General features: G+C 50.1%; 2 protein-coding genes across 13 annotated transcripts in view; both read right to left on the bottom strand.

The window, feature by feature from the left end:
- Positions 1-436: 436 nt before the first annotated feature.
- On the bottom strand, positions 437-12,445 carry RASL10B (RAS like family 10 member B). Its single transcript, XM_054458619.2, has 4 exons — positions 12,206-12,445; positions 8,588-8,950; positions 3,429-3,553; positions 437-2,927 (listed from the first exon to the last, which is right to left on the bottom strand). The coding sequence occupies exons 2-4, from the start codon at positions 8,801-8,803 to the stop codon at positions 2,657-2,659; spliced, it is 612 nt and encodes a 203-aa protein (XP_054314594.1). The 5' UTR covers positions 8,804-8,950; positions 12,206-12,445; the 3' UTR covers positions 437-2,656.
- Positions 12,446-17,685: 5,240 nt separating this feature from the next.
- Positions 17,686-24,547, bottom strand: part of AP2B1 (adaptor related protein complex 2 subunit beta 1) — a 150,128-nt gene continuing 143,266 nt past the window's right edge. For all 12 annotated transcript variants that reach the window (XM_054455969.2, XM_054455958.2, XM_054455975.2 and 9 more), the window contains one exon: positions 17,686-20,482. In XM_054455969.2, the coding sequence (XP_054311944.1) occupies positions 20,408-20,482 (75 nt within the window). In that variant the 3' untranslated portion in view covers positions 17,686-20,407. The remainder of the gene's footprint in view (positions 20,483-24,547) is intronic.

The following is a 24,547-nucleotide window of genomic DNA, read 5'->3' as shown; positions in this document are numbered from 1 at the left end:
TGCCCAAGACTTCAAAGCTTTGCTCTGGAGTGTGGGACCTGAGATCACTCAGGGACAAGATGGGTGGCTGAAAGTGTTCCTACCACATCTACATCCAAGAAGTTATGACTGAGAGGCTGCAAAGTCTCAGCCTTGAGTGGGAAGGACGAGACGCAGACGGAGAAGCTGGCATTGAGTCCCATTATGGAAACTTTCCAGACAGTGGCAGGGGAGAAGTTCTGCTTCCCTTCTGAATGGTTTGAATTAGTTGGAGGGTTTGGGGTTAGGTGGGAAGGTGATAAGTCCCAAACTCTTCACCGGTGGTCTCCCTGTTGACCTGGGCTTTGGGACTGGGGGCCACCTCACCACCTTCACCCTCCTTCCACACGGAGCTCAGCAGGCAAGCCCTGTGGGGACCCTTCCCCTCCTACCATGAGGAATGGAGTCAACACCTTGGTACAGAAACAAGGGAAAACACTCCCTGATTTTTAATCTGACTTCGGATAACAGCTCAATGGGCGTCACACACACTTCCAGACCCTGTGATGGGAAACCCTGGGAGGGGGTGGAAGGAGAAGGACAGAGACTCAGAATGGGGGCGGAGGGAGCTGAAATCCAAGACCCGGGTTGAGGTGGAGGTGAGAGGGGGCCTCTCAGGGGATACATTCCAATGGCTCCCACAGGGGAGCAGCCAGAGGCCTGGGCCCCGCCCCCCCATCCCAGGTGCCTCAGAGTTGGTAATGGGGCATGTGAGATGCTGCCATCCCTCATCCGCTCCCTCTGGTGAACCAGGAGGCAGGGGTGCAGGAGACTAAAGGGGCAGGCCCTCTTTGTTACCCTCCCAGCCACTCTAAGGTGTGGGGAAGGGGAGCCACCTCCTCTGTGTCAGAGGGAGGCTCACAGAGGGCAGGTCACTTGCCCGAAGTCCTGCAGCACAGCAGGGACTAGAATGCAGGAACACTAGACTGCCCAAGGTCAGGGCAGTTGCTGTGAGGCTGTGCTACCCCCCCGACTTGGTGGACAGAGTGGGAATCCGCTGGGGAAGCAGAATCATAGATTCCCCCTACAATGGATGTTGGTGATAAATTCCCCACCCACGACCCTTCCCCCAGACTCCGCTCCATCACCACTCTGGGCTACCTGATTTCCTGGTCTATATGCTGCAGCCTTGGCTAAGTTGGCAAAGTGGAGTTGTCCTCTCTGCCCCTCTTATAACAAGGGACCTTGCTGTCCCCCCACCAGGCCAGGGCTGAGGGCTCAGCCACAAGGACAGCTTTCTTTGGCCAGGGGAGCAGGGGACAGGGCACCACTTCTCCCTCCCTCCAAGTCCCCCATCAATCCCTCATGCCATTCCTAGAATCTTCATTATTATTGTTATTTCTAAATCGGTACAAAACTGACAGTGATCAGCTCCGGTGACGAGAGGTAGAAACCCGGCCAGGCAGCCGGAGAAAATGGGGTGGAGTGAGTTAGGGCATAGGGCTGACTGGTGTTGGGACAAGAGGGTGTCAGATCCTGAGGGCCTCCATCTGTGGCAGGAGGAAGATGCAGGTGTGTCTCCCCCAAGTACAGGGGTCCCCACCATTCTTTCCCTGGCTCTGTTCTTCCCCAGATTAATCAGGATAGTCTGAGATCTGAGGCAGGCAGAGTCTGGGGTAGTCAGATGGGGTTGAGACGGGGCAACAGAATTTTCATTGGGACAACCTGACCCCCTTCTGGGCACCATCCTGCCCACCACCAGACCCCAGAACCCAACATTTCCCAGTCTGACAGACCAGATTGCAGTATGCAGGAGGGAATAAAGGACTGGAGCCTGGCATCATGAAAAAGAAGCTATCCTTTGCGAAGCTCCCTTTCCACACTCTGTCCAAAAAAAAAAAAAAAAAAAAAAGTTTTAACCCAGGGGGTGATCTGGCTTTGGGGTCAGGAAGAGTGAGGGGCACCTGGCAGGGACGGACCATCGAGTTAAGGCTGGAAGGTAGGTTGTTGTGTCTCTGGGGGCTGCTGGGCGGGGAGGTCTCCCTGGAAGCCGGAGAGCTCAACCTTCTCTCCTCACTGATCTGGGACCTCAGCCCCCCGGACCCCTTGATCGTGGTCCTTGGGCCACACGCATCTCTGCCCTGTGCCGGTGGTGCTGACAGTCAGAAGGCCTGGCCTCACAAAGAAGCTGCCAGGATCTGCGACAAGGGGATGGGCGAAATGAGAGCCCTGTGAGCGGAGCTGGGTGGGGACTGGAGGGTAGGTGAGACAGGTAAGTACCAACAGACGCTGGGGTGGGCGGACACGGGAAAGGAAGACACCAGGCAAAGACAGACACATTCTGGAGAAGACAGGTGGGGGCCCGGCCAAGGCGGCACCTCGCCACCCCCAGCCTCCATTGCACGCTCACCCCCCATCCCAAAAGGCTGTGGGACCCCCGCGGGTCGGGCCGGGCACTGCACTAAATACAGCACTGAAGGCGGCTGTCCCAGGAAGCCACGGGGGCAAGGGGCAGGGCTGAGCAGTTACGGAGGGCTCCCTCTCGCGCTCTGCTTCTCACCGGGAGATGCGTGGCTGCAGGGGCCTCAGGCCGGGACCGTCACAGTTCCATTTCCCGCCCGCTCCCCGCCCCAGCCCCGCAGTACGGCCCCGCCCTCCGCTCGGCCAGTGCCGGTGCAGCCCGAGGGGCGCGCAGGCGTCACATGATGGCGCAGCGGTTGCGGCGCAGCGCGCCCTGGAAGCGCAGGGCAGCGTGCACGTGCTTGCAACGGGCGCAGCCGACGCTCTTGAGCAGCTCGCTGAAGAGCAGCAGGATGTGCCAGTTGTACTTGGCCGAGCATTCCACGTAGCCGCACTTCCAGGTCTTGCGCACCAGGTGAGACACGTTCCAGCGCGGGATCACGCGTCCGCGCTGCAGGTCCCGCTTGTTGCCCACGATGATGATGGGCGTCTCTGAGGTTCCGATCACCCTGTGGGGCGAGGCAGGAAGCTCAGAACTCTGTCAGCCTCACAACCGCTGTACTCCCAGCAGGGCAGGCTGTGCCTGGCCAATACTACCACCACCGTATGTTCTGCTCCAGGCGCAGCCCTAAGCCCTGGAGGTGTTATATTCTCTGATCAGCACAACTGATCTAAAAGATGGGTTCTACTGTTATCCCCATTTTACAGATGAGGACATAGGCTTAAATGTTTACTGGCTTCAAGTCATGCAGCTGAGTGGCCCTGGAAGTCTTGTTCCAGAAGTCCCAGTTCTTAACTACTGCACTACTCTAGCCACCCCCACAGCCAGGGTCCCAACATGAGTTGACAGAAATGGGGACAGCACAATGTATGCATGTTTGAGTGTATGTGTGGAAATCTTAGAACACATATACCTCTATCTGTGTCCCTATACTGTGCCCTTTTCACAGGGACTGGCTAGCACTGGGGCATACACAGAGGTGGCAATGGACTGTGTTCCAGCCTCTCACCTCGTCTCCAGGATCTGCTGGCGGATGGTCTTGACGTACTCAAAGCTGTCAAAGCAGCAGATGTCGTAGACCAGGATGTAGGCGTGGACACTCCGGAGTCCCCTGCAGCAGGCGTCTGCCCACTCCTGCAATATCCCCAGCCAGTACCAGGGTCAGAGTAGCCATGAGGGCTCCCCTAGCCCCCAGACACCTCCCATCAGAGGGGCAGTGCTCTCACCTGCCACTGCACCTGAAGCCTTCCATACCCGACCATCCCCAGGAGACCAGGCCCAGGGAGAATGGAGGAGCTGTAGCCTCCCCATTCCCAAGCCATGATGGAGCAGGTCACATTGTTTGACCTTCAGGGCCACTGCACTGTCTTGTGCACATCTGGAGCTTAGCAGCTTAGCTCTGCCTTGCTCCATTTTGTGCCCTCATCCATCCATCGAGGCCTTTGTTCAACAAGTACATTTATTAAGTACCTCTAAGAGTCCAGCTCTGAGCTGGGTGTTGGACCTGTTAAAATTCTATCTTCCAAGATTCAGCTAAAGTGCTGCCACCTCCAAGAAGCTTCCTGATTTCCCATCCTTCCCGCAAGCAGGGGACTATTCCCTTCATCTCCTGTGTTCTAACAATCCTTCGATTACACTTTCATTAGAGCTGTTCCATCTCCAGTTCCCCACTTCTGCTATGAGCTCCTGAGAAGGCCACAGCCAGGCCATCCTCATTTTTATATACCCCCTCTTCCTCCCTGAGTGTCTAGCACTGTTGGCTCAAAGCAGGTGCTCCTTAATGGCACTACCTGGGCTGGTGAGCTCTCCATGGCCCAAACTGGGATCAGTGCGACTCCTGCCTCTGCCACTGCCCTTAGACTGCTACCTGATGTGCCCCTTCTGTATGCTTCTCTCTGCCCTCAGGCTTGAGAAACAGAAAAAGATTCGGAATGGATGCATAATGGGCTGATGTAGAGTAGGGCCCCAGGGCAGCTCCAGGGAGATGAACTTCCTGAATGTTCGTGGCAACTTCTCAAGGGATTGGGGAGTACAGCTCAAGTTGAAGTTGAAGAGACTCCTAGAAAGACCAAGTACACTATAGAGAAGTTTCCTTAAGAGATTCATTAGTCAATGTGCCAGCTGCAAGAGCGGTTTCAGGCAGCCAGTGTGTGGAAAGAAGGGGGTCTCTAAAGTTGGGGGGATAGAGGCCTCCAAGGACAAAGGAAACCAGAGTCTTCTCCCACCAAAGCCCAGGCAAAAGACTAGAAGAAGGTGGAGGTATGTCTCCTGTCGCAGCATCTGAGTTGAGTGGGGCAGGGGCCAGGCACAAAGGAGGACTACAGTTCTCCACTTCCAAGAAGGATCAAAAGGAAACGACTTTGGTGGCAGTAGTGCAGAGTTAAGTCCAACTTCAGAACAGCACTTCCCAACTCAAAGGCTTAGAAGATGCTGCAGTGGATTTCCCTAGGGAGATGATGTGGCATCTTTTCCTTGTGCTGAGGTTTAAATTTTTGGTGCAGCGGGAGGATGCCGAGGACAAACCTAAAACCATAGGAAACTGGTTTCTTAGGCCAGGGAAGACTCCATTCTGCTGGACACAGTGATCTCCAGGATCCTGGAAGCTGTGTACACAGATGCTCCCACGATCCCCCAAGACCAGTGGAGATCAGTGAGAAGTGGGAGGGATGAGAGGCTCCCAGTCTCTTCAAGCTCTCTGCTGGGGAGAGGGAGCAGCTGCCAGCTTTTGAGGGTGACAGCCCCACCTCTCCCCCAACATGTTGCCTCCTTGAGGGGAACTCCTGGCTTCCTCCCACGCACTCCTCTCTGGGGGCTCCGAAAAGAGAGAGGAGGAAGGCCCCTGATTGGCTAGCTTATCCCTTCCCCCTTGATTGAAGGGAGGAAGCAGGGTTCCAAACTGTAAAAGGCCATCTTGGGGCTCTGTCAAGACAGAGAAGGAGCAATAGAAAGGGAGTCTAGTTTCAGGGCCAAGGCTCAGCCACCTGCATCTCAACCATGCATTTGCTGATAATTCCTTTGGTGAGTTGCAAGCACCTGATAATCTCAGCTTCCTTCTCTGATAGAAGGGGCTGCAGAAGACACTGAGGCTCACACCCAGGAAACACTACTCTCCTGGGCTCTATCTCATCTGGCATTGGAGAAGAATGTATTATTTTATTTTCAGATGGTGGCCATCAGGATTCTTAGGTTTTATACTTAATCTTTGGTGCCTTGAGGATGCCTTTTTCACAGTATTTCTCTGCCGAAAGTCCCTTACTGGGCTCCAGGAGTGAAATCTTGGATATCTTAGAGTCCAAAACTCAGGGTGAGTCAAGAAGAAAAAAGCCAACAACCCAATAGAAAAATGGGCAAAGGACATCAATAGTTCTTGAAAAAAGAAACACAAAGGCCCTTAAACCCATGAAAAGATGCTCAATTTCACTCATGATCAGAGATGCAAATGGAGACTACAAGGAGAATATCATATCTCATCTCTCAGATTGTCAAATATATTGTCAAAAGTTTGACAATATACTCTGATGGCAAGACTGTAGGAAAACGGGCTCTCATATACATTGCTCACAGGAGCACAGCATACACCACTGCTATAGAGGGCAATCTGGAAATAACCTCCCCTCCAAACTCCAGTTACAGTCACACTTTTTTTTTTTTTTTGAGACAGGGCCTCACTCTGTCACCCAAGTTGGAGTGCAGTGGCGCTATCTCAACTCACTGCAGCCTCAATCTCCCTGGCTCAGGCGATTCTCCCACCTCAGCCTCCCAAGCAGCTGGGAACACAGGCATGGAGCACCACGCCCGGCTAATTTTTTGTATTTTTAGTAGAGACGGAGTTTTGCCATGTTGCCCAGGCTGGTCTCGAACTCCTGAGCTCAAGTGATCTGCCTGCCTCAGCCTCTCAAAGTGTTGGGATTACAGGCATGGGCCACCTCACCTGGCTCTGTATTAACAATGCCATTTCCAGGCATTGTGATCCAGCAGTGCCACTTCCAGCAATGATGTTTCCGGGAATCGATTCCACAGATAAACCTACTTATGTTCAAAATGACTTATCTACAAGGGTATCCATTGTGGCATTGTTTGAAACAGCACAAGACTGGATACCACCCACTTGTCCAACAAGAAAGGACTCCATGGTATAGCTCTTCAATGGAGTAGGGTGTGGCCATGAAAAAAGAATGAGGAAGTCCTCTAGATAATGGCCTGGAAAAATCTTCAGGTTATAATAGCAAGTTAAAAAAATTGAGGTACAGCGCCAAGCACGGTGGCTCACACTTGTAATCCCAGCACTTTGAGAGGCCAAAGCAGGAGGATCGCTTGAGGCCAGTAGTTCGAGACCAGCTTGGGTAACACAGCAAGACCCATCTATACAAAAAATTTTAAAAATAAAATAAAATCAAGGTACAGAACAGTATGGTTCTTGTTTTTGTTTTGTTCTTTATGTAAGAAGCAGGGAAGAATGCATTTTCTTACTTGGGTAAAGAAACACTGAAAGTATGGATAAAAATCTGATAAGAGGCCAGGCATGGCGGCTCATGCCTATAATCCCAGCACTTTGGGAGGCCTAGGCAGGCAGATCACTTGAGGTTAGGAGTTTGAGACCAGCCTGGCCAACATGGTGAAACCCCGTCTCTACTAAAAATACAAAAATTAGCTAGGTGTGGTCGCAGGCGCCTGTAATCCAGCTACTCAGGAGGCTGAGGCAGGAGAATCGCTTGAACCCAGGAGGTGAAGATTGCAGTGAGCCGAGATCGTGCCACTGCACTCCGGCCTGGGCGACAGAGGGAGACTCCATCTAAAATAAATAAATCAATAAAATTTAAAAAAGAAAGAAAAATTTGATAAGAATGGTTATAGAGAGTGGGGCAGGAATCAAGGTAAAGCAGGCAAGATGAAATAAACAAAGCTCAGTGTGTAAGCTTGGAGCAAGATTTCAATGTCCAATCAGGTGATTGTTAAAGTCTCCTTTAGAAGAGAACTAGAAGGCCCTGCACCCAGACTGTCTGCCCTGACAGGCTCAGCCTCACTGCTTCCAGGGCAGATGCAGGATCAGGCTTCCATCTTTCCTCCTGACCCCAGGTGCCTGGGATGGGTGAAACAGGTGTCTCCAGCAGATTAGGCCAGGGCCCTCCTGCCTGGTGCTGCTGAGAGTACTGAGTGCTGAGCTGCCTGCCAGCTCCCAGCCCAGGGTCTCAGCCTGAGAGACTGCTTGATTTGCTCAGTTACACCTGGACGAGCCTTGTCCCCTGCCTTCTGGACCTCCACCACTGTGCCTGTCCTTCCTGGAAAAGCTCTGTACACTCTGGTCAGAGGCTTCCTTAGCAGACATGTCTTAGAGCTCAGCTTCCTTTTTCTCTCCACTCCCTCTCAAGTCGGAGGTTGAGAGAGGGCAAGAGGACCTGGTTCCAGCAGGCAGTGGGGAAGGAACACAATAAGCGAGGACCCTGGGGGCATTTAAATCCAAACCTGGCAGGGCGGGTGCCCAGCAGGCAGGTCCTGAGGTTAGGGGCAGAGCATCACTTAAGAGAAGAGGGCCCTGGGCAAGAGCCCTGACTGGGGTCTCCAGAGTCTCCGAGAACACACCTTTCCCAGGGCCCTGTCTATTCTGCTGCTATCCCCCTTCTCCAGAGGACGTGGAGTGAGGCTACGGTAGGCAAAGCCCCGAATACTCACTGCAGCCTAGTGTTCCCTGTCCTTTTCTCTACTGCCTCTTACTTGCCTAAAACCTACTTAGTTGAGACATCACCCTCTGTGACCCCCCAACTCCACCCCAACACATCTGGATGGCCTAGATGCCCCCTTACGGGCTGCCCCAGCTCCCTGCTCCTCCAATCATAGCACTTATCACACCATGTTAGCCTTTTCTCACCAGACTATGAGTTTCTTGAAAGCAAATTCCATATTTTTTTTGCTCACCATTCTGCACCAGTGCCCACTGCAGGGCCTGGCACACATTAAACGGTCATCAAATATTTGTTGAATAAACTAGCACACCAATGAATGGATTCCTGGAACGGCTCTAAGCAGAGTGGCCCAAGGTGCAGTGTGGAGCTCCCAAACTCAGTGATGGGGCCCTGGCAATATAGGGCCCAAGCTACAGCAGTTTGGAATCCAGCCTCTCCCCTACCCATCCATTTCCCCACTAACCCATGCTCCCCAGGGTCCTCCTACCTGGAGCGTATTGACAGGGAAGGCGCTGATGGGTGGAAAGTCGAGGATCTGGAGGTCGTGCACGTGGCCGTTCATGACGACAGCAGGCAGGTAAAGGCGGCGGGCGGTGGTGGGCACGCAGACCTCGCTGAACTCGTTGTACAAGAACTGGCGCACGATGGCACTCTTGCCCACACCTCGCGCCCCCAGCACGGCCACCCGGTAGGTGGAGACCATGCCTCCCGCCCCACTCCGCCACCTCGTCCTTGCCGCTGTCTGGGGCTCCCCCGGGCTGCATATTCCAGGGGCTGGGGGCTCAGCCACCGTCAGGACCAACCATTGCTGCCTCTGCTTGCCCTGGGCCCTCTGCGGCCTCCACCTGGACTGTGGGGACAAGAGGTGGGCTTAGTGCACCGGCTTATCCCTGGACGTGTCCTGCACTTTTCCACCTTTGGGACTTTGCTGAAGCTGTTACTGACACTTGGAATGCCTTCCCTTTCCCAGAACCCCTGTGGCTGCCTTTCCAAAACCTCTCCATCCCTCCTCCATTTTTCCCTGCATTCCAGTAGTAGGGCCCAATCTTTCTTGACTTATGACTTGACTTTTCTCCAGGTCCAACTCCAACCAAAACAGGCTGCAGAGCAGAGTGGGAAGGGCACTGGACTTGGTTTGATCCCAGCTTCCCCACAGAGCCTGGGACAAGACGGCAACACCTCTGAGTCTGTGTCCTCCTGAATGGGTGGGACTGGGCAGGTGTGTCTCAGTGCCGGCACTCCTGACATTTTGTGGGGAGAGAACTCGATTGTGTGGGACTGCCCACGCATTGTAGGACATTTGCTTTCCGTGGCTCCCAAGAGGTAACTGCCAGCCTCCAGACACCACGATGACCAAAAACTCCCCCTGCCCCCATTTCCAAATGCCCCTAGTTGAGAATTCTGCACTAGATGACCACGTCGCCTCTGGGGTGCAACACTGCTGAGCACTTACTCTGCTGGCATGCCCATATGGTTATCCTTGGTCAGTATGACATCTCTAAGGGATAAGTACTGTTACTGCCACTTTAGAGAGAAGCTTAGAAGGAGTAAGAAGTGTGCCCAATCACAACCCGAAGGGCAGCTACTCCTTTCTATGATGCTGCAGTACTTCTTCCAACTTTCAAGTTCAGGGATTCTTTTTTTTGTTTTGTTTTTTTTGAGACAGAGTCTCACTCTGTCGCCCAGGCTGGAGTACAGTGGCATGATCTCGGCTCACTGCAGCCTTCACCTCCCGGGTTCAAGCCATTTTCCTGCCTCAGCCTCCTGAGTAGCTGGGATTACAGGCACCTGACACCACACCTGGATAATTTTGGTATTTTTAGTAGAGATGGGGTTTCGCCATGTTGGCCTCGAACTCCTGACCTCAGGTATCTACCCACCTTGGCCTCCCAAAGTGCTGGGATTACAGGCATGAGTCACGGTGCCTGGCCAAGTTCAGTGATTCTAACCAGTGAATGCATATAGGCCAAGGTGTGGGTCTGTTTCTCTGGCATCCCCTAGAGCCCAGAGGGCCTAGCACATAGCAGGTGCCCAGAAAAGTGCTGCTAGGGGGTTGGGCCTTGATATGAATTCATTAGCTCCTTGCTTGCTCAGTTTCAGTGACTTTAGGGACTGGGTATAACTCTCAGCTCTGGTGTGTCCTTGCTGCAGGTCAGTGGGCAAATCACCTTCTCAACTGGAGCCATGCTTCTGCACATAGGTAAAATGAGGTCAACAGCCCCTACTTCTGAGAAAATCCAAGTAAATCTCTTGGCCAGGAAAAGGAGAGAACCTTTCTTCTTTTGTTGGTGATGGTGACCAGAGAGGCTGTTACATGCCTGAGACCTCCTGTCTGGATTCCCAGGAGGGTGACATCAGCACTTGCTAACTGGGTCCAGGGCAGGTGGGTTCGCCGGATTCTGGCAAGGCCATGCTTTTCCGCATGGGTGCATACTTTTCTGCAGATGCATGTTTTTTCCACGTATGCACAAGCCACAGCTGAATGTCCCCCAGGTTGTCCTGGTTCAGAGGACTCACTCCACGGGGTATGTGCGCACACAGCATAGTAAATACAGGTCAGGATGTGGAATGAGAACCGCCAGGGCTTGATTCCTAGCTCTGCCATTCACCTGAAGTGTGACCTTGGGCAAGAAACTTAATAGAGTGTTATGACGTGTGCATGTAAAGCCCAGTGCCTAGGCCAGAGTAGGTGTTCAATAAACAGTGACCACTGCTATGGGCAGGGGTCATTCATTCATCTAAGTTTCCCACAAACTTAGCAGTGGCACCTCCTAGCAATCCCAGGAGGGGCTGCTATCTACTGTTGCATGAGCTCACATGCATGCAGTGTGTGTGTGAGAGATTCTTCTCATTTTATTGAAGGTTTAAAAAACAAACAAACTCCCCAAAAAACAAACCCAGTGACTTAGGGAAGTGAAGACCTCATAGCCAGTTGAGTTGTTAACTAAGATTAGGACCCTGAACTCCTTCCTGCCCCATGCAGTGTCCCTTCTCCAACAGGTGTTTATACACTTACATGGGCTCCCAACTAGGGGGAAGTACCTATCCCTCCTCCCCATGTGTCCCTCCAGGTCCCGAAGCCCCTTAGGCATCCCTGGACACCACTGCCACCAGCATGGCAGAGAGACTCAGCTGGGTTAATTATATAACCAGCACAGGCAGGTGGGGAGTCCTAGGGCAGGAAGAGAGGGCAAGGAACGCCAAGAAGAGTCCTGGCCTCTCTCTGGGTGTGGCAGCTCAGAGGTTTCTAGGATGCACCCTACCTGCAGATTGTCCCAGACACAACACTCCCTGCCCAGAAACCAGCCCTTTCTGGGGAGTGGCAGGGAAATGCAAGAGGGGCACTGCCCAGGAGCTAGGGAGGGGGCGCAGGAGGCCCCTAGGCTAGGGCCAGCCTCCTGGAACTCACCAGGCCCAAGTGTGGCCCTGTCCCCAACTCAGAAGCGATCGGTGCCCCTTCCTTCTCTCCAGGCAGAGGTCCTGGATCTAAGAGTATATTAATCCAACACCCTTGGCTGAGTGCGGAAGGGAGGGGGCTGTCCCAAGAAGCAGGGCCCAGGCCCCTGAGCGCTTTCTCCCCAAGGCCTGCGCTCTGCAGTGAGTCTGCAGACAGCGCCTGGCAAGAGACTGCCCGGAAAGAGAGGCAAGAGACCAGAGACACACACAGGGGGCGAAGCCTGGTTCCGTCCCCTTCCCTGCGTCTGGACACCTGGGTCGCTGCGCAAGGCTGAGAGCGGGGGCTTCGCGGATCCCGAGAGCCGGGTCACAAGTCTGCCAGCTGTTTGTTCCAACCACGTTTGCCTGGGGGTGGGCTGGGGGCGACAGAGGATGCTGCGCTCCCCATGACCTGATTGGTAGGAGTTTGGGGGGATGTAGAAGCCCAGCTCGCTCTCCGCCTCCAGCACCTTGCAGGCACCCCCACCCCCAGCTCCAGCTCTCACGTGGCGGCCCCGCACCGCTTCCCCGCTCGCCCGCCGGCCCCCTCCTAGTCCCGGACGCCCCTCGCCCAGGCCGTCTCCTCCTCCCCCGACCCCGGCCCGACCCCTCGAGCCCCTGACCCGGCCCCGCTCCGCCCCTGACCGCTTCCCCTCCTCCCGCCGCTTACCCGGGGCCGTCCTAGCTGCCCCCTGCCCTGGCCGGCCGGTCGGCGGGGCTGAGCTCCCCCCGGGCTCCGGCGCTGCCCCCCGGCTCCCCCGCCCGGGGGGAGAGAAGTGGGGGCGCCCCCGCCTGCCCAGTCGGGGCGGGCTCAGGGCGGGCGCGCGGGGGCAGATGCGGGCCGCCGAGGGGGTAGGAACCTCCAGCCCCAGCTCTCCCTCCGGAGCGCGCCGCCTGCTCGCGCTGGGAGGAGGAGGGGGGGCGGGGGTGCGGGCTGGCATTCCGCTGGGTCCCTGAGCCTGACATATTCGCTTGGGCGGCCCTGGACGAATTCTTTAATCCCTGGCCTCGACCTTCACACCCCTCCAGACTCTCCCTGCGGGAATTTAGCTGTAACTTGGAGGAGCTGAAGAAAGGCATGGGAAAGCCCTCAAGGCCTTTGCTCATTCCGACTCTTGGCCTCATATGCCCCTCGCCCAGGCCTGTCACCAGGCCACTGTGTGCCCTGCACCGTGTGCCCTGCACTGTGTGTTAGAGACATCCAGGTTCTGCCCTTCCACCCTCCTCAAGGGCTGAGCGAAGGGTGATCACTCTCACCCTTCACTGCCGCAGTGAAAGGCAGAGCTGGCTGGCACAAAGAAGGTCTCCCTTGCCAATGCGTGACCTCCACACCCCTAAAACTGCCATAGGCCTCTTCTCTTCAGAATGGGAGATACCAGCATTTGTCAGGATTGAGGGCAAAATCACCCATGTATTTATTCTAAAAGTCATCATCTCTAACCTTTGATGATCAATGTCACGTCATAATCAATGTCATCATTGATAGGCAACCTCTATTTTGCCAGTGTGCTATGAGCTTTGCATGCATCCTCAGATTGAATCCTCACAATTCTATGAGGTAGATTGTTTCCCCCACTTTACAGATGAGATAGTTGAGGACGAGAAGCTTGTCTCACTTAGATGTAAAATGTGAATACAAAGATTGGGAGTCCCTAGCTGAGCAGTCACGGATGTGTTTGGTATGAGGCTCACAGTCCAATGTGAGATCAAAAGCAGACACACAACATTAAAATGTGCTGTGTGCAAAGTCAAGGTTCGGCGGAGAGCAGGGGAAGTGGGACAACTCATTAGAGGAGTCACTGAAGCTTCGCAGGAGGCAACTTTCAACGAAGCAACCTTGAAAGAAGTAGATTTTGGGGGCTGGGTGGAGGGAGATTGTAGCAGAACAAAGCTACGGAAGCGAAGAGCAATTACACAGGCTTGAGAAGTGAGTCTGGGAACCAGACAGGAGCCCACGAGGAAGCATGGTGGGTGAAGAGGCGAGAGGTTGGTCGCAAAGGCCCTGATTGACAGGATGAGGAGTTGGGATCCAGCCCTGTGCTGGATGGGAAGTCATTGAAGAGTTTTTTGTTGTTGTTGTTGTTTTTTTTGTTTTGTTTTTTTTTTTTGAGATGGAGTCTCGCTCTGTTGCCAGGCTGGAGTGCAGTGGCATGATCTTGGCTCACTGCAACCTCTGCCTCCAGGGTTCACACAGTTCTCCTGCCTCAGCCTCCAGAGTAGCTGGAACTACAGGCACGCGCCACCACACCCGGCTAATTTTTGTATTTTTAGTAGAGACGGGGTTTCACCATCTTGGCCGGGATGGTCTCCATCTCTTGACCTCAGGTGGTCCACCTGCCTCAGCCTCCCAAAGTGTTGGGATTACAGGCATGAGCCACTGCACCCGGCCCTATGGAAGAGTTTTAAAGCAGGGACGCACCTGCTCAGGTTGCATTTTAGAGCCTCCAGGGCAGGAGGAGGAGCAGGAGCTTGAGAGATATCCCAAGTGTTTTTACCTCTGGGACCCTGCATCCTCCACTGTGACCTCCTGTTACCGTGTGCTCCGGCTCTCAGGCTCCCAAACAGAACTCAGTTTTCCTCCACACTCTGACCTCTGCATTTTGGGCACCTTCCCTATTCCTCCCTTCCCTCTCCTGTTCAGTCACAGAGGAGAATGGGTATGAGCCTGGGCTTCAGAATCAGACAGAGCTAGATTTAAATCTTGACTCTGCCACTTACTATTGTAACTGAGGCAAGTAACTTGAAGTCTATAGTCTCATTTATTAAATGGAGTGTGATTAATTGTTCCTCACTGTTGTTGACAGGGTGTAAATGAGCTGAGGTGCGTAAAATCCTTAACACAATGCCTGCCTGGGATGTAGGAAGTCTCAGCATGGGGCCTTTACTTTTTGCCTTTTTAGGGACACGCAGGCATTCTACGGGAGGATGAGCAACACCGTGGTACAGCGGTTCCATTTATTCTAGGTAGGCTCCCAGAGGGTTGGGGTGGGGGTATGAAAGGACCAGGGCAGCAGTTAGAAGCAAGGAGGGCTGGAATGAATTTGGCTTCCTCTTGGAGCACCACTTTTGGGGAGAATAAATCAGATTTTAACTGGCCCTGTGGGATCACATGCGGTCGCTAAGGGCCTCACTTGTCCCTCCACTGTATCTGAAAATCTCTAATCCTCACCCTGCCCGAGGATCCCAGGCTTTATATCTGCTCCCCCAGGCTGTGGCCCTCCATTCTGAAGGTGGACTAGAAGTAACAAATTAAAATACACTGGGCGCAGTGGCTCATGTCTATAATCCCAGCACTTTGGGAGGTCAAGGGGGGCAGAATGCTTGAGTCAAGGAGTTCAAGACCAGCCTGGGCAACATGGTGAAACCTCGTCTCTAAAAAGCATACAGCAACAGCCGGGCATGGTGGTGTGCACACCTATAGTCTCAGCTACCTGGGGCGGATCACTTGTGCCTGAAGGTCAGGGCTGCAGTGAGCCGTGATAGTGCCACTACACTAGGGAAACACAAAGCTGCAGGTTAATTATGGGGCCTCATACTGGCCTTCATTTAAAGGATTATTTTTATTTAAAAAAACAAACAGCAATTCTATCTACGTGAAGTGGAAGATTTGCCTGAAGTTAGGATACAGTTGTCATCTTGGTTTGCTGAGAGTCACTTTGGCCTAAGAACATTCACCCCTAGGGGCCTGTTCACTCTCCCCTGTCATTAGGAGCACTTTGATGGGAACATGTGAAAGACTCTGTACTTGGGTCTGACCTTGAGCCTCAGGTGGGTCTGGCTCAGCTGAAGATGCCTGCCTGTTGGCTGAGGTGCAAACTCAGGGAGCAGACACATGGGACCGCCTGCAGTAGCTGAGGCCCAGACGTGAAGTGGGACAGTGGGACAGAAATGTCAAAAACCCAGACCTGCCTACCTCTGCCCCTGCTCCATCATAGCTGAGGATCCTACTGAGCTTTCAGAGGCTATTAGGCCAGATCCTGGGGTCTCCGACCATAAGTGAAGAGTAAATGAAACAAGGGAGGGTGAGCCAGAGGCTGGACTTGAACATCATCCTCCAACATCTACCCGGTGGGAGAAGTGGGATGAGTGGAGTAATCTCAGCCCCAGAGCATTGAGAAGTGATCCCAAAGATGGCAGTCTTGTCTCAAAACGATGCTCCTGGAAACAGCCATTGCAAGCACTTTTCCAGCTGAGAATATGGGTCTAACCAACCCCCAAATTAGCCTTCCCTTTGTTGGCAGCATCAAGCATGTCAGGGCAAAAGCTAAATGAGAAATTGAGATGGTAAGTTTGGAGCCAACTCGGAAACTTTTCAAGAAACATCCCTTGTTGCTAATAACATGTCTGGGGGCTGGTTGGGATTCTAGGATTAGTGTTCAGGAGATAGAATTGGGTAACAACGGGGGAGGTGTGATCTTTTCCAAGTGCCATACCAGGTATTAAAATAAACAGGCTCTTGCCTCCTGGAGCTGGGGGTGGCAGGGAAAAAGCATCTGGGTCTAAGCAAAACCAGAAAAAGCATTAATGCATGAAGTGGGAGTAGAAAGCCCAAACCTGCGAGTCCTTAGCTGTTTTCTGACCTCAGAAACAATGTACCTGAGATCTCAGTGTTTCCTAGTTGTCACTTTACAGGCAGAGAAAGACAGTGTAGTCTCAGGTGCAAGTCTGGGACCAGTGTGCTCTGAACATACTGGTATCCTAGGGGCTTAGCAAGGTGGGATGTGGCTGAGAGCAGAGGTAGGAGAGAACCTATTACAGAACCTCCAGTGGACGAAGGAGGAAGCTACAGTGTAGTTCTAAGGACACAGACAGGGAGTCAGAAGACGTGGCTCTGCCACATCTCATCTGTAAACTGGAGATGAAATTAAATTCATGAGATAGGTAAGGGAATAGGCAGGTATTGTACATATGGAAGTGCTTTAACCATTTTTCAACTGCCACAGAACATGAGTATTACTGTAGAAGAGGAAGTAGGCGAACAGGTGTGAGCCTCTCTCTCTGGCAGTGATTCTTGACCTTGACTGCACGTTAGAAAACACCTGGGGGTTTTAAAACATGCTGATTCCCCCAGGTCCCATCCCAGACTGATTGAACTGAACCATGTCTTTTTTGAAAGCTCTCCAGGTGACATTAATGTGCACCGAAGAGTTGAGAACCTCTCCTTCAGGACTTTCTTTGCCCAAATTAACGTCATTCTTAACTGGCAACCCTGGTTTGACCCCTCTCACCAAGTGTTTTTCCTATTACAGCTAACTGCAGCCTGGCAACATGGAGACAATCAGAAAGTTCCTAGCTGCCAAAAGGCAGTTTGCTCATGGGGTTTGGACATCCAAGTAATAAAGGCAGCTACGGTTGCTGAGCACCTACTAAGTCCCAAATGCTGCAGAGTGCTTTATCTACACTCACTCTAGCGGTGAGAGAGGTTCAGGGACTTATCCAGGGGCATCTTGGTGTTAGATCCCTCATTCCAGCCTCTTCCCCCCATTCCACGCAGTGGGAGATCTCAGCAGCTGTCAGCTTATCAGAACCTAGGCTTGGGGGGGGGTGGCCTCCTGTCTTGACAACATATGGGTCACATACCCCCAACAACACAAATGCAGGCCTCTAGTCTTGGAACTCCCTGGGAAGCTTGTTTTAAAGCAGGATTAATTCCATTTGCTTGGGAATATGCAGGCCCAGAGGCCGGGTTTGAGAGACTTTTGTAAGTTGAGAGATGATTGAGACATCCTGGGTAATAAACCGATGAGAAACTCTGCTGCATTCCTCTCACCCTGGGCCCTGCTGGCTGGATGCCAACTGACAAGTCAGAAAAAGGCCCTGTGGCTCCGGCTACAGCCCCTGGGATCATTTGCCTGGGGCCCCAGCAGGGGAACTCCAGGAAAGACAGTATTGACTCCTCTGAGCACTCCCTGCCTGCAAAGATGCCTGGAGTTGCAGTGGTGCTTTGGGGCTTGGTCAAAAGGAGCCTCCAGGAGGTATATGATTCTCCCTCAAGTCACTCTTAATTTCATGTGGCTGAATCCCTGGGAGGGCTGGGGCAGTCAGAAAAGTTTTAATAGAGTGGCTATGAATGTTCTGTCCCTCTCTGGCCTGCTGTGTTTTCTCCTAGAATGTCAGTTCTGGGAAAAAAAGTACATACCACAAACTTCATTTTGTGTAAATGTGAGTTTATTGACGAAGACACAAGGTCAAGCTTCCCCCAACCCCCACCCTCCCCAAAAACAGGACCCAACAAGAACAGAGGAATGAGAAGCATTCTTAGGGCAACATTTCCCCTGCCCCCCCCACACCCCATTTCTTTCCAGAGTCTCAAGCTTCACAACACAGACACACAGAGCAGGCTTGGGTGAGGACAGACACTCAGGGAATCTCTGACCAGCAAAAGAGTTCTGGGTGTTTGCTTCTCCTGCTCTTTGTATGATGCCAGCTGACATTACAAAGACACACTCAGGCAGAGGAGGGGGGATGCAGGGCAACCTCCATCCCACCTCCCCAATTTGGCCAAGCTTGGAATGAGCCAAGAGGGAAGCTGTGGTGGAGGCAACAGGTTTTGCCTCTCAGGAGAGGTCCTTTTATGGGAAGTAGAATTCCTCCCTAACTCTGCTCTCGGGTGTGATGGGAGGTGGCTTCCCCAAGGAGTGAAGAGTTCACGGGTTGGCTCAGTGAGGTCAGCTGAGAATAGGAGCTGTTATCCATCACTGGTGGGGAGGCTGAGAGAAGCCTTGTTTCGGGGGTTGAGGGACATATTCTGGTAGGAAATTGTGTTGTCTGCTTGCCCTGACACACTTTTCCTTCTGGAATGATAGTTTGCTTTGAGATGAGAACACTATTTGCAGTGTGAACCTTCTGCACTACTTGTATCCACTGACTCCAGGAATGAGTCCCAAGAAGGGAACTTTACCAACCTGCTTTTCTGCCCCACACATCACCGACCTACCCACCTCCCACATGCAATCCTATGCTGTTTCCTACTGCCATGTGCTTCAGGGGTGGTGTGCAAGGGACATATTTCCTCCCTCATTCCCCAAATATTTTTCTCTTGGAGATTATCAAGGTTTAAGAAAGTGCTTTGTGGGACCACTCCCCACAAGCTTTGCAACTGGTATGAAGCAGGGTTATTTCAGACATGAAACAGGGGTGTGGGGTAGTTTTGCTCTTGTTTTCCATGATTCCTCCTCTGAGTCCAGTGAGTTAGGTCTCAGTCCAACATGATGCCTGTGGAGCCTGAAGTGCCCCTGATTTAAGCAGGGCATCTGAGAAGACCAGTCTTCGTCATGGACCCTGAATATTGGGTGCCAGGCAATGCAACAAGTGTAACTTGCAGATCAAACAGTGTAACGCTGCTAAACAGGTTGGTATTTTGGGCATGAAGCATTCTTTGAAAAATCATATCCAATGCGTTAAGGGGGGTAGGGGGAAGATTTCATATCCCCCAGTCTTTTCAGAGATAACAGGAACTGCCTGAACCTCTGGGATGATCTTAATATGCCCTGCAGACTAAGTATCAAGAAGAAAGAGCAGATCAGAGAGCTGAAGGGATAAAGAGCATTTGCAGCATTTCTAAGCTCACTTCATCTCTGCACCTATTCTGCTGGCCTCAATAAGTGGGGCTCCAGGGGCATATGGGAAACACTGGCTATGCCTTCATTCTGGCATCTGGCTTTACCTTCGAGTAATTAAAAAGATATTCAGCTGCCACCTGATGCCAATATACGGGGCGTCAAAATCAATATGGAATATGTGAAGAGCCAAAAAGTAGGCACAGAAAAGGCAGGAGAAGGCATTAGGGGAAAACGACAAGAGACAGTCCTGTGGTGAAAACCACACTGACGGGGACTTAGGAGACTCAGTCTCAGCTCTGCTACTACACAGCTGACAGGCCTTGGCGGTAACTTTTGTGCCTTTTATCTTTCTCCTTTGTAGAAAAAGAGGGTTGGATAAGTTATTACTCTGTTTCAACTCTAAAAGTAGAATTTTAGATTTGAACTGGACCTGAGAAATACAGGAGAGGGGGTCAGGGCACAGCATCTGGGTTCTTGTTCCCCATCTCTACTCAAATTCCTGAATTAGTGGGATTAGCAGGTTTGTTCAGGGGAAAGGAAAGGAGTAAGGTGTAACTTCTCTCAGCTTTGGTGCTGACAGGCTCTATAGTTTTTGCACACTGAAACATCATTCAAGAAGATCACCGTTCCCAATTGCAGAGCAATCAAATGAGATTATAATATGGAAAGGGGGAAGCATGAAGGCTTGGCCAAGGAAAAGGAGTTTGGAGGGGAAAAAAAGAAAAAAGCAAACTGAAAATCCAAATGACCAGGGATAAGGCTACCACAGATAAGAGAACCCATCAAAAGCTAGGGTAGGTAACTGCATCTCTGCCTCCAGGACTGTGTGGTTAATGACAGTCATTTCAATGCTTTCTACCGGTTGCACTAATCCCTTGATTTCTCATATGTACAAAAGTATAAAACAATAAAGTGCGGTGTTTCAGTAACACTTTTCCTTACTTTAATATTTGTTGTCTTTTTCTGCTTTTGAAATGAGCTCTCAATTACAAAATACCAAACTACACTCAAAAGAGGGTGTAGAAAAAGCCAGCCATTGGCATAGCATGGAGAAGCCCACAAGTAAGGACAGATAGCAGCAGCAGGTGGCAAGAGGTGGGAGGTAACTGAAGCAGTGGTTACAAATGTTCACAGGAAGCTAAAACTATCCAACAGGTTGTGCCCTAATGTTAGCACAGGTTAGACTAGTTACTACCTTGCTAGGTGGCCTCAGTGTGTTCAGATTCTACACAGCAATACAATTTCTTCCAGTTAAGAGTTCTTGACTTGCACCGATCACAGCATGATTGAAGGGTACTAGACCAGTCTTGTTAGTTTTTCAGAATGCTGTCGTAGACCTGATAGATGTATTGAGAGACTTCAGGAGCTCTACACTTCAGTGACAGCTGTTAGGAGAAAAAGGAGATGGAAGATTAGCACAGAGGTTGGCATTAGCTCTAAAGGTATCCAAGCACTCAGTTCAAGAAAACTTTTGACACAGTGGGAGAGAAACTTCTATCACTGGAGTAGCTAAACAAAGAGATTATGTTAATAAGTGCTGTGGATTTTAGCATTTCAATTTAGTCAATATCAGGTTGTGCTGTGCTTCTACCTCCATTCCACGTGGGTCTATAAGATTAGGAAATAATCCATACTAAAAACATCAAAGCCACTGACTGCAGAGGAACAGCTGCTCTAATGCTTTGCTAAGAGTTATAGGGATTATTATTAAATGAAAAGGGAAGGGCTAAAGCCCTTAACTTGTTGATGGTCCTTTCAGCTGCCTGCCTCAGTTTCTCAGTCTGACAAGAGGATGGCTATATCTCAGTCCCAACTTCAGGAGGATGTACAATCAAGTGAAATAAAACCATTAACTAGGTAGGTCCAAGGTATTAGTCCTTTCTGTATTATAATGAGGAGAGTATACACCCCTAAGAGGGAAGACAAGAACATGAAAAGACACTTACTTAGTATAACCCAACCTCAATTCATGTCAACAGCTTAATCTTTTATTTTCTGCCTCTTTAGACAGGCAAATCAGATACCTCTGATACCCCTCTACCACCACCTCTTCTTTTAGTCTAATGAATACCAAATTAAACATCAATATTAAAAAGATCTTAATGGTGAATATTGAGAATTTCACTTTGTGAGTCAGTAAGGACAAAATTTAAACCCAGATTTAGAATCCTAATTGTATTAGATTAGGCAGAATATTATTAACAATAATATAAGCATGCAAAATGCACTCTAGAACCAGAAAATTTAATAGCTATATATTTTATATTGCTGACATCATTCCTCTTGTTAATTAGGGCAGGTCAACAAAAATTGTCTTGAATGATATAGCACCATGAGATTTTAAACTATTTTACCTCTTTATTCTCTTATTAGAGACTAAGGACAATTTAACGTAGTGCAAAAGGTGAGACCATCTTTGAATAAAAGGTCAAGAAGATTTTGGTCAACGGTGAATTTCCTAAAAACTAACAACCTAAAAAGTTAAAGTAAAATTTAAAATGCAAAAAACCCCCAAACCAAACAAAAGAACATGGGAAGATATTCTACTGATTTACAGCTTTAATATTCAGTCTCCAAGGCATTCCCAAAACTGCTGCTTGGTATTAGTCAGGAAGACAATTCTGATAAACGTAAAAAAAAACCAAAACAACTAACTTAAGAATATAGCTGTTCCTTATATATAGAAAACAGCTCCCTATTTTGGTCCAAGTTGCATCTTTAGGCATTTCCCTGACTTTCAAACTCCCTATTGAAGCAATTCTTTTTTTGAGACAGAGTCTTGCTCTGTCACCCAGGCTGGAGTGCAGTGGCATGATCTCAGTACACTGCAACCTCCACCTCCTGGGTTCAAGCAATTCTCTGCCTGAGCCTCACGAGTAGCTAGGATTACAGACGCGTGCCACCATACCCAGCTATTTTTTTTTTTTTTTTGTCTTTTTAGTAGAGACGGGGTTTTGCCATGTTGGCCAGGCTGGTCTTGAACTCTTGACCTCAGGTGATCCACCCACCTCGGCCTCCCAAAATGCTGGGATTACAGGCATGAGCCACTGCGCCAGACCTAAAGCAATTCTTGTACCTCCTTCTCTACAGCCTTCTCTACTGCCAGTGTTGTGGAAAATTCTAGTGGGAGAATATGTGGATTCAGAAATGGAAGAGAAGAGGAATCTAAAAAGAGAAACAACAGCTTAAGAGAGTTAACTCCCAGACTAAGGAGAGGTAGTCCCCAAATACTCCCCCAAAATACTATCTTGTATTTTTCCACATCTTTGTAACAATACTTGAAGTTCCTCCAGCTGGAGGTTCATTTTTATGTTTACAACTAGTAAGGAAATGTTGCCTTCCTCAACAACGGCTCAAATTGCCAAGGCTGGCATTGGTGGGAAGTCATGGACTGACCAGACCCTAGGCCCTGGGCATTACCACTGGTCTTTGGAGGATGGGGAAGAAACTTTCCCTGTCTCTGGACTCTTAATATCCACACCTCCCCACCCCTACCTCCACCCCAGCCTCTGACAAAGTGTCAAGTTTATTACATATAGCTAGGACTCTGGCTCTCATTTTGTATGACTCCTAGGGAGAAAGAGGCCTTCCTTGGGGCTTAACTTTCCAACTGCTAATTCTTTATGTGACATGTCTTTAACATCAGCCACTCAGGAATCCAGTCCAAACTAGACACACCAAGGGCAGAAGAGTCACTCTTTCCTGCTTAATTAAAGTTAAGGGGCTATGCATCCACTTTTGGCATATGGTGTGGAACATACACTGCTTCACGTGGGACAAGTTATCTTTCAGGTGAGGCTTACCTACTTACAGAGATATAGCCTCACCCTTATAGGATAAACCTATCTTCTTAATAAAATACAACAAAAACTGGGGTTTGGGGAGAAGTGTTTTATTAACCCCTCTTAGGAGACTAAGGGACCATCAATCTGTCATGCATTAGTGCCAGCTCAACCCGATTTCTTTCTTTCTTAATACTTGGCTCAGATCAGATTAATAGTGTAATGGGAACTTAAGGTGATGAAGGGAATGGATCAGAATGACTTTAGATTCTGGGGTGCCACTTAGGGGAACAAATTAGACCTATTTGTCAAGTGCTATGATGGGAGATTTAGATGGTATTGTGGGCAGAGAGAGCCTAGTCACCAGATAGGATGAAGAATAGGAAAGGGGCAAGGAAGTATAAACAAATTCACCATTTAAAAATATGGAGCGGGGGTGGGCCAGGTGCAGTGGCTCACGCCTGCAATCCCCCCACTTTGGGAGGCCGAGATGGGAGGATCGCTCGAGGCCAGGAGTTTGAGATAGCCTGCACAACATAGCAAGACCCTATCTCTATAAAAATATATATATATAAAATAAAAATATATGGGACAAAGGAAGGTGGATGTGGCTAAACCACGAGGACAGAATCTATTTTTTTTAACTTTTATTTGCATTTATTCCATGCTGAATTTATTCTCAGGTTATAAATTTTTGTTTTCTTCAATTTCTTCTGGGATATCTTTTTCTTCCCTGCAACCCTCTCTTCTGGTTTAGGAACAATTTACTCTTTTTCAGTAAGGATCATTTCAATATGTGGCAGGGGAGTTTATGTATGGGTTAATGTGACCTGAGCTCTGTAAATACAGCAACATATCCTGGGGCTTTGTTCACCTGGACATGCTCAATGACCAGAGAATCTGCATCTAAACCCTTAGGGTCAGCATTACTCTTTGCCTTTTTAAGCATGTACAGCACAAATTTAGCACTCTTTTTGGGCCACCTGTCATCCTGTGCCAAGCCCCTCTGTTTGGCTTAGGCACATATACCAACTCCGCTATAATAATATGGAATGACACACATTGCTTCTATAAAGTGACATCTTTCAAGTACTTGGTGGCTATTTGGATATGCACACCTTTGATGGCCTGGGCACTTCCACGGGTGTTCTTAAAGTAAACATGAAGATTTGAATCTCTTGCTTTGTATGAGTTTGGGGGTTTTCTAGGCCAACTGAACAGAGATCATCTCAGGTCACTTACAGGAACAGCTCACTGTATTTCTTTAAAAAAATATGTTTTAATAAAGATGGGGTCCCACTATGTTGACCAGGCTGGTCTTGAACTCCTGTCCTCAAGTGATCCTCCCATTACAGCCTTCCAAAGTGTTAGCATTACAGGCATGAGCCACCACACTGGGTCGCTGTATAATTTCTCACAACTGTATATGAATTTACAATTACTTCAAAACTTTTGTTTAAATATAAAGGAGAAAATATTCTTCAAAGGATGAATGGAGAAACTGTGGTGCATGGACACAGTGAACTATTACTTGGCCATAAAAAAGAACAAGCTATGGATACATGTAACAACTTCGAAGAATGTTATGAGTATTATGTGTGCAAAAAACAATCTTAAGAGGTTACATGCTACATGTGTAATTTATACAACATTCTAAAAATGACACAA

The sequence above is a fragment of the Pongo pygmaeus genome, chromosome 19 (assembly GCF_028885625.2).
Source record: "Pongo pygmaeus isolate AG05252 chromosome 19, NHGRI_mPonPyg2-v2.0_pri, whole genome shotgun sequence".
NCBI classification, from domain to species: Eukaryota; Metazoa; Chordata; class Mammalia; order Primates; family Hominidae; genus Pongo; species Pongo pygmaeus.
The sequence above is the reverse complement of the archived record's forward strand: the minus strand, read 5'-3'. Positions and strand labels throughout refer to the sequence as shown.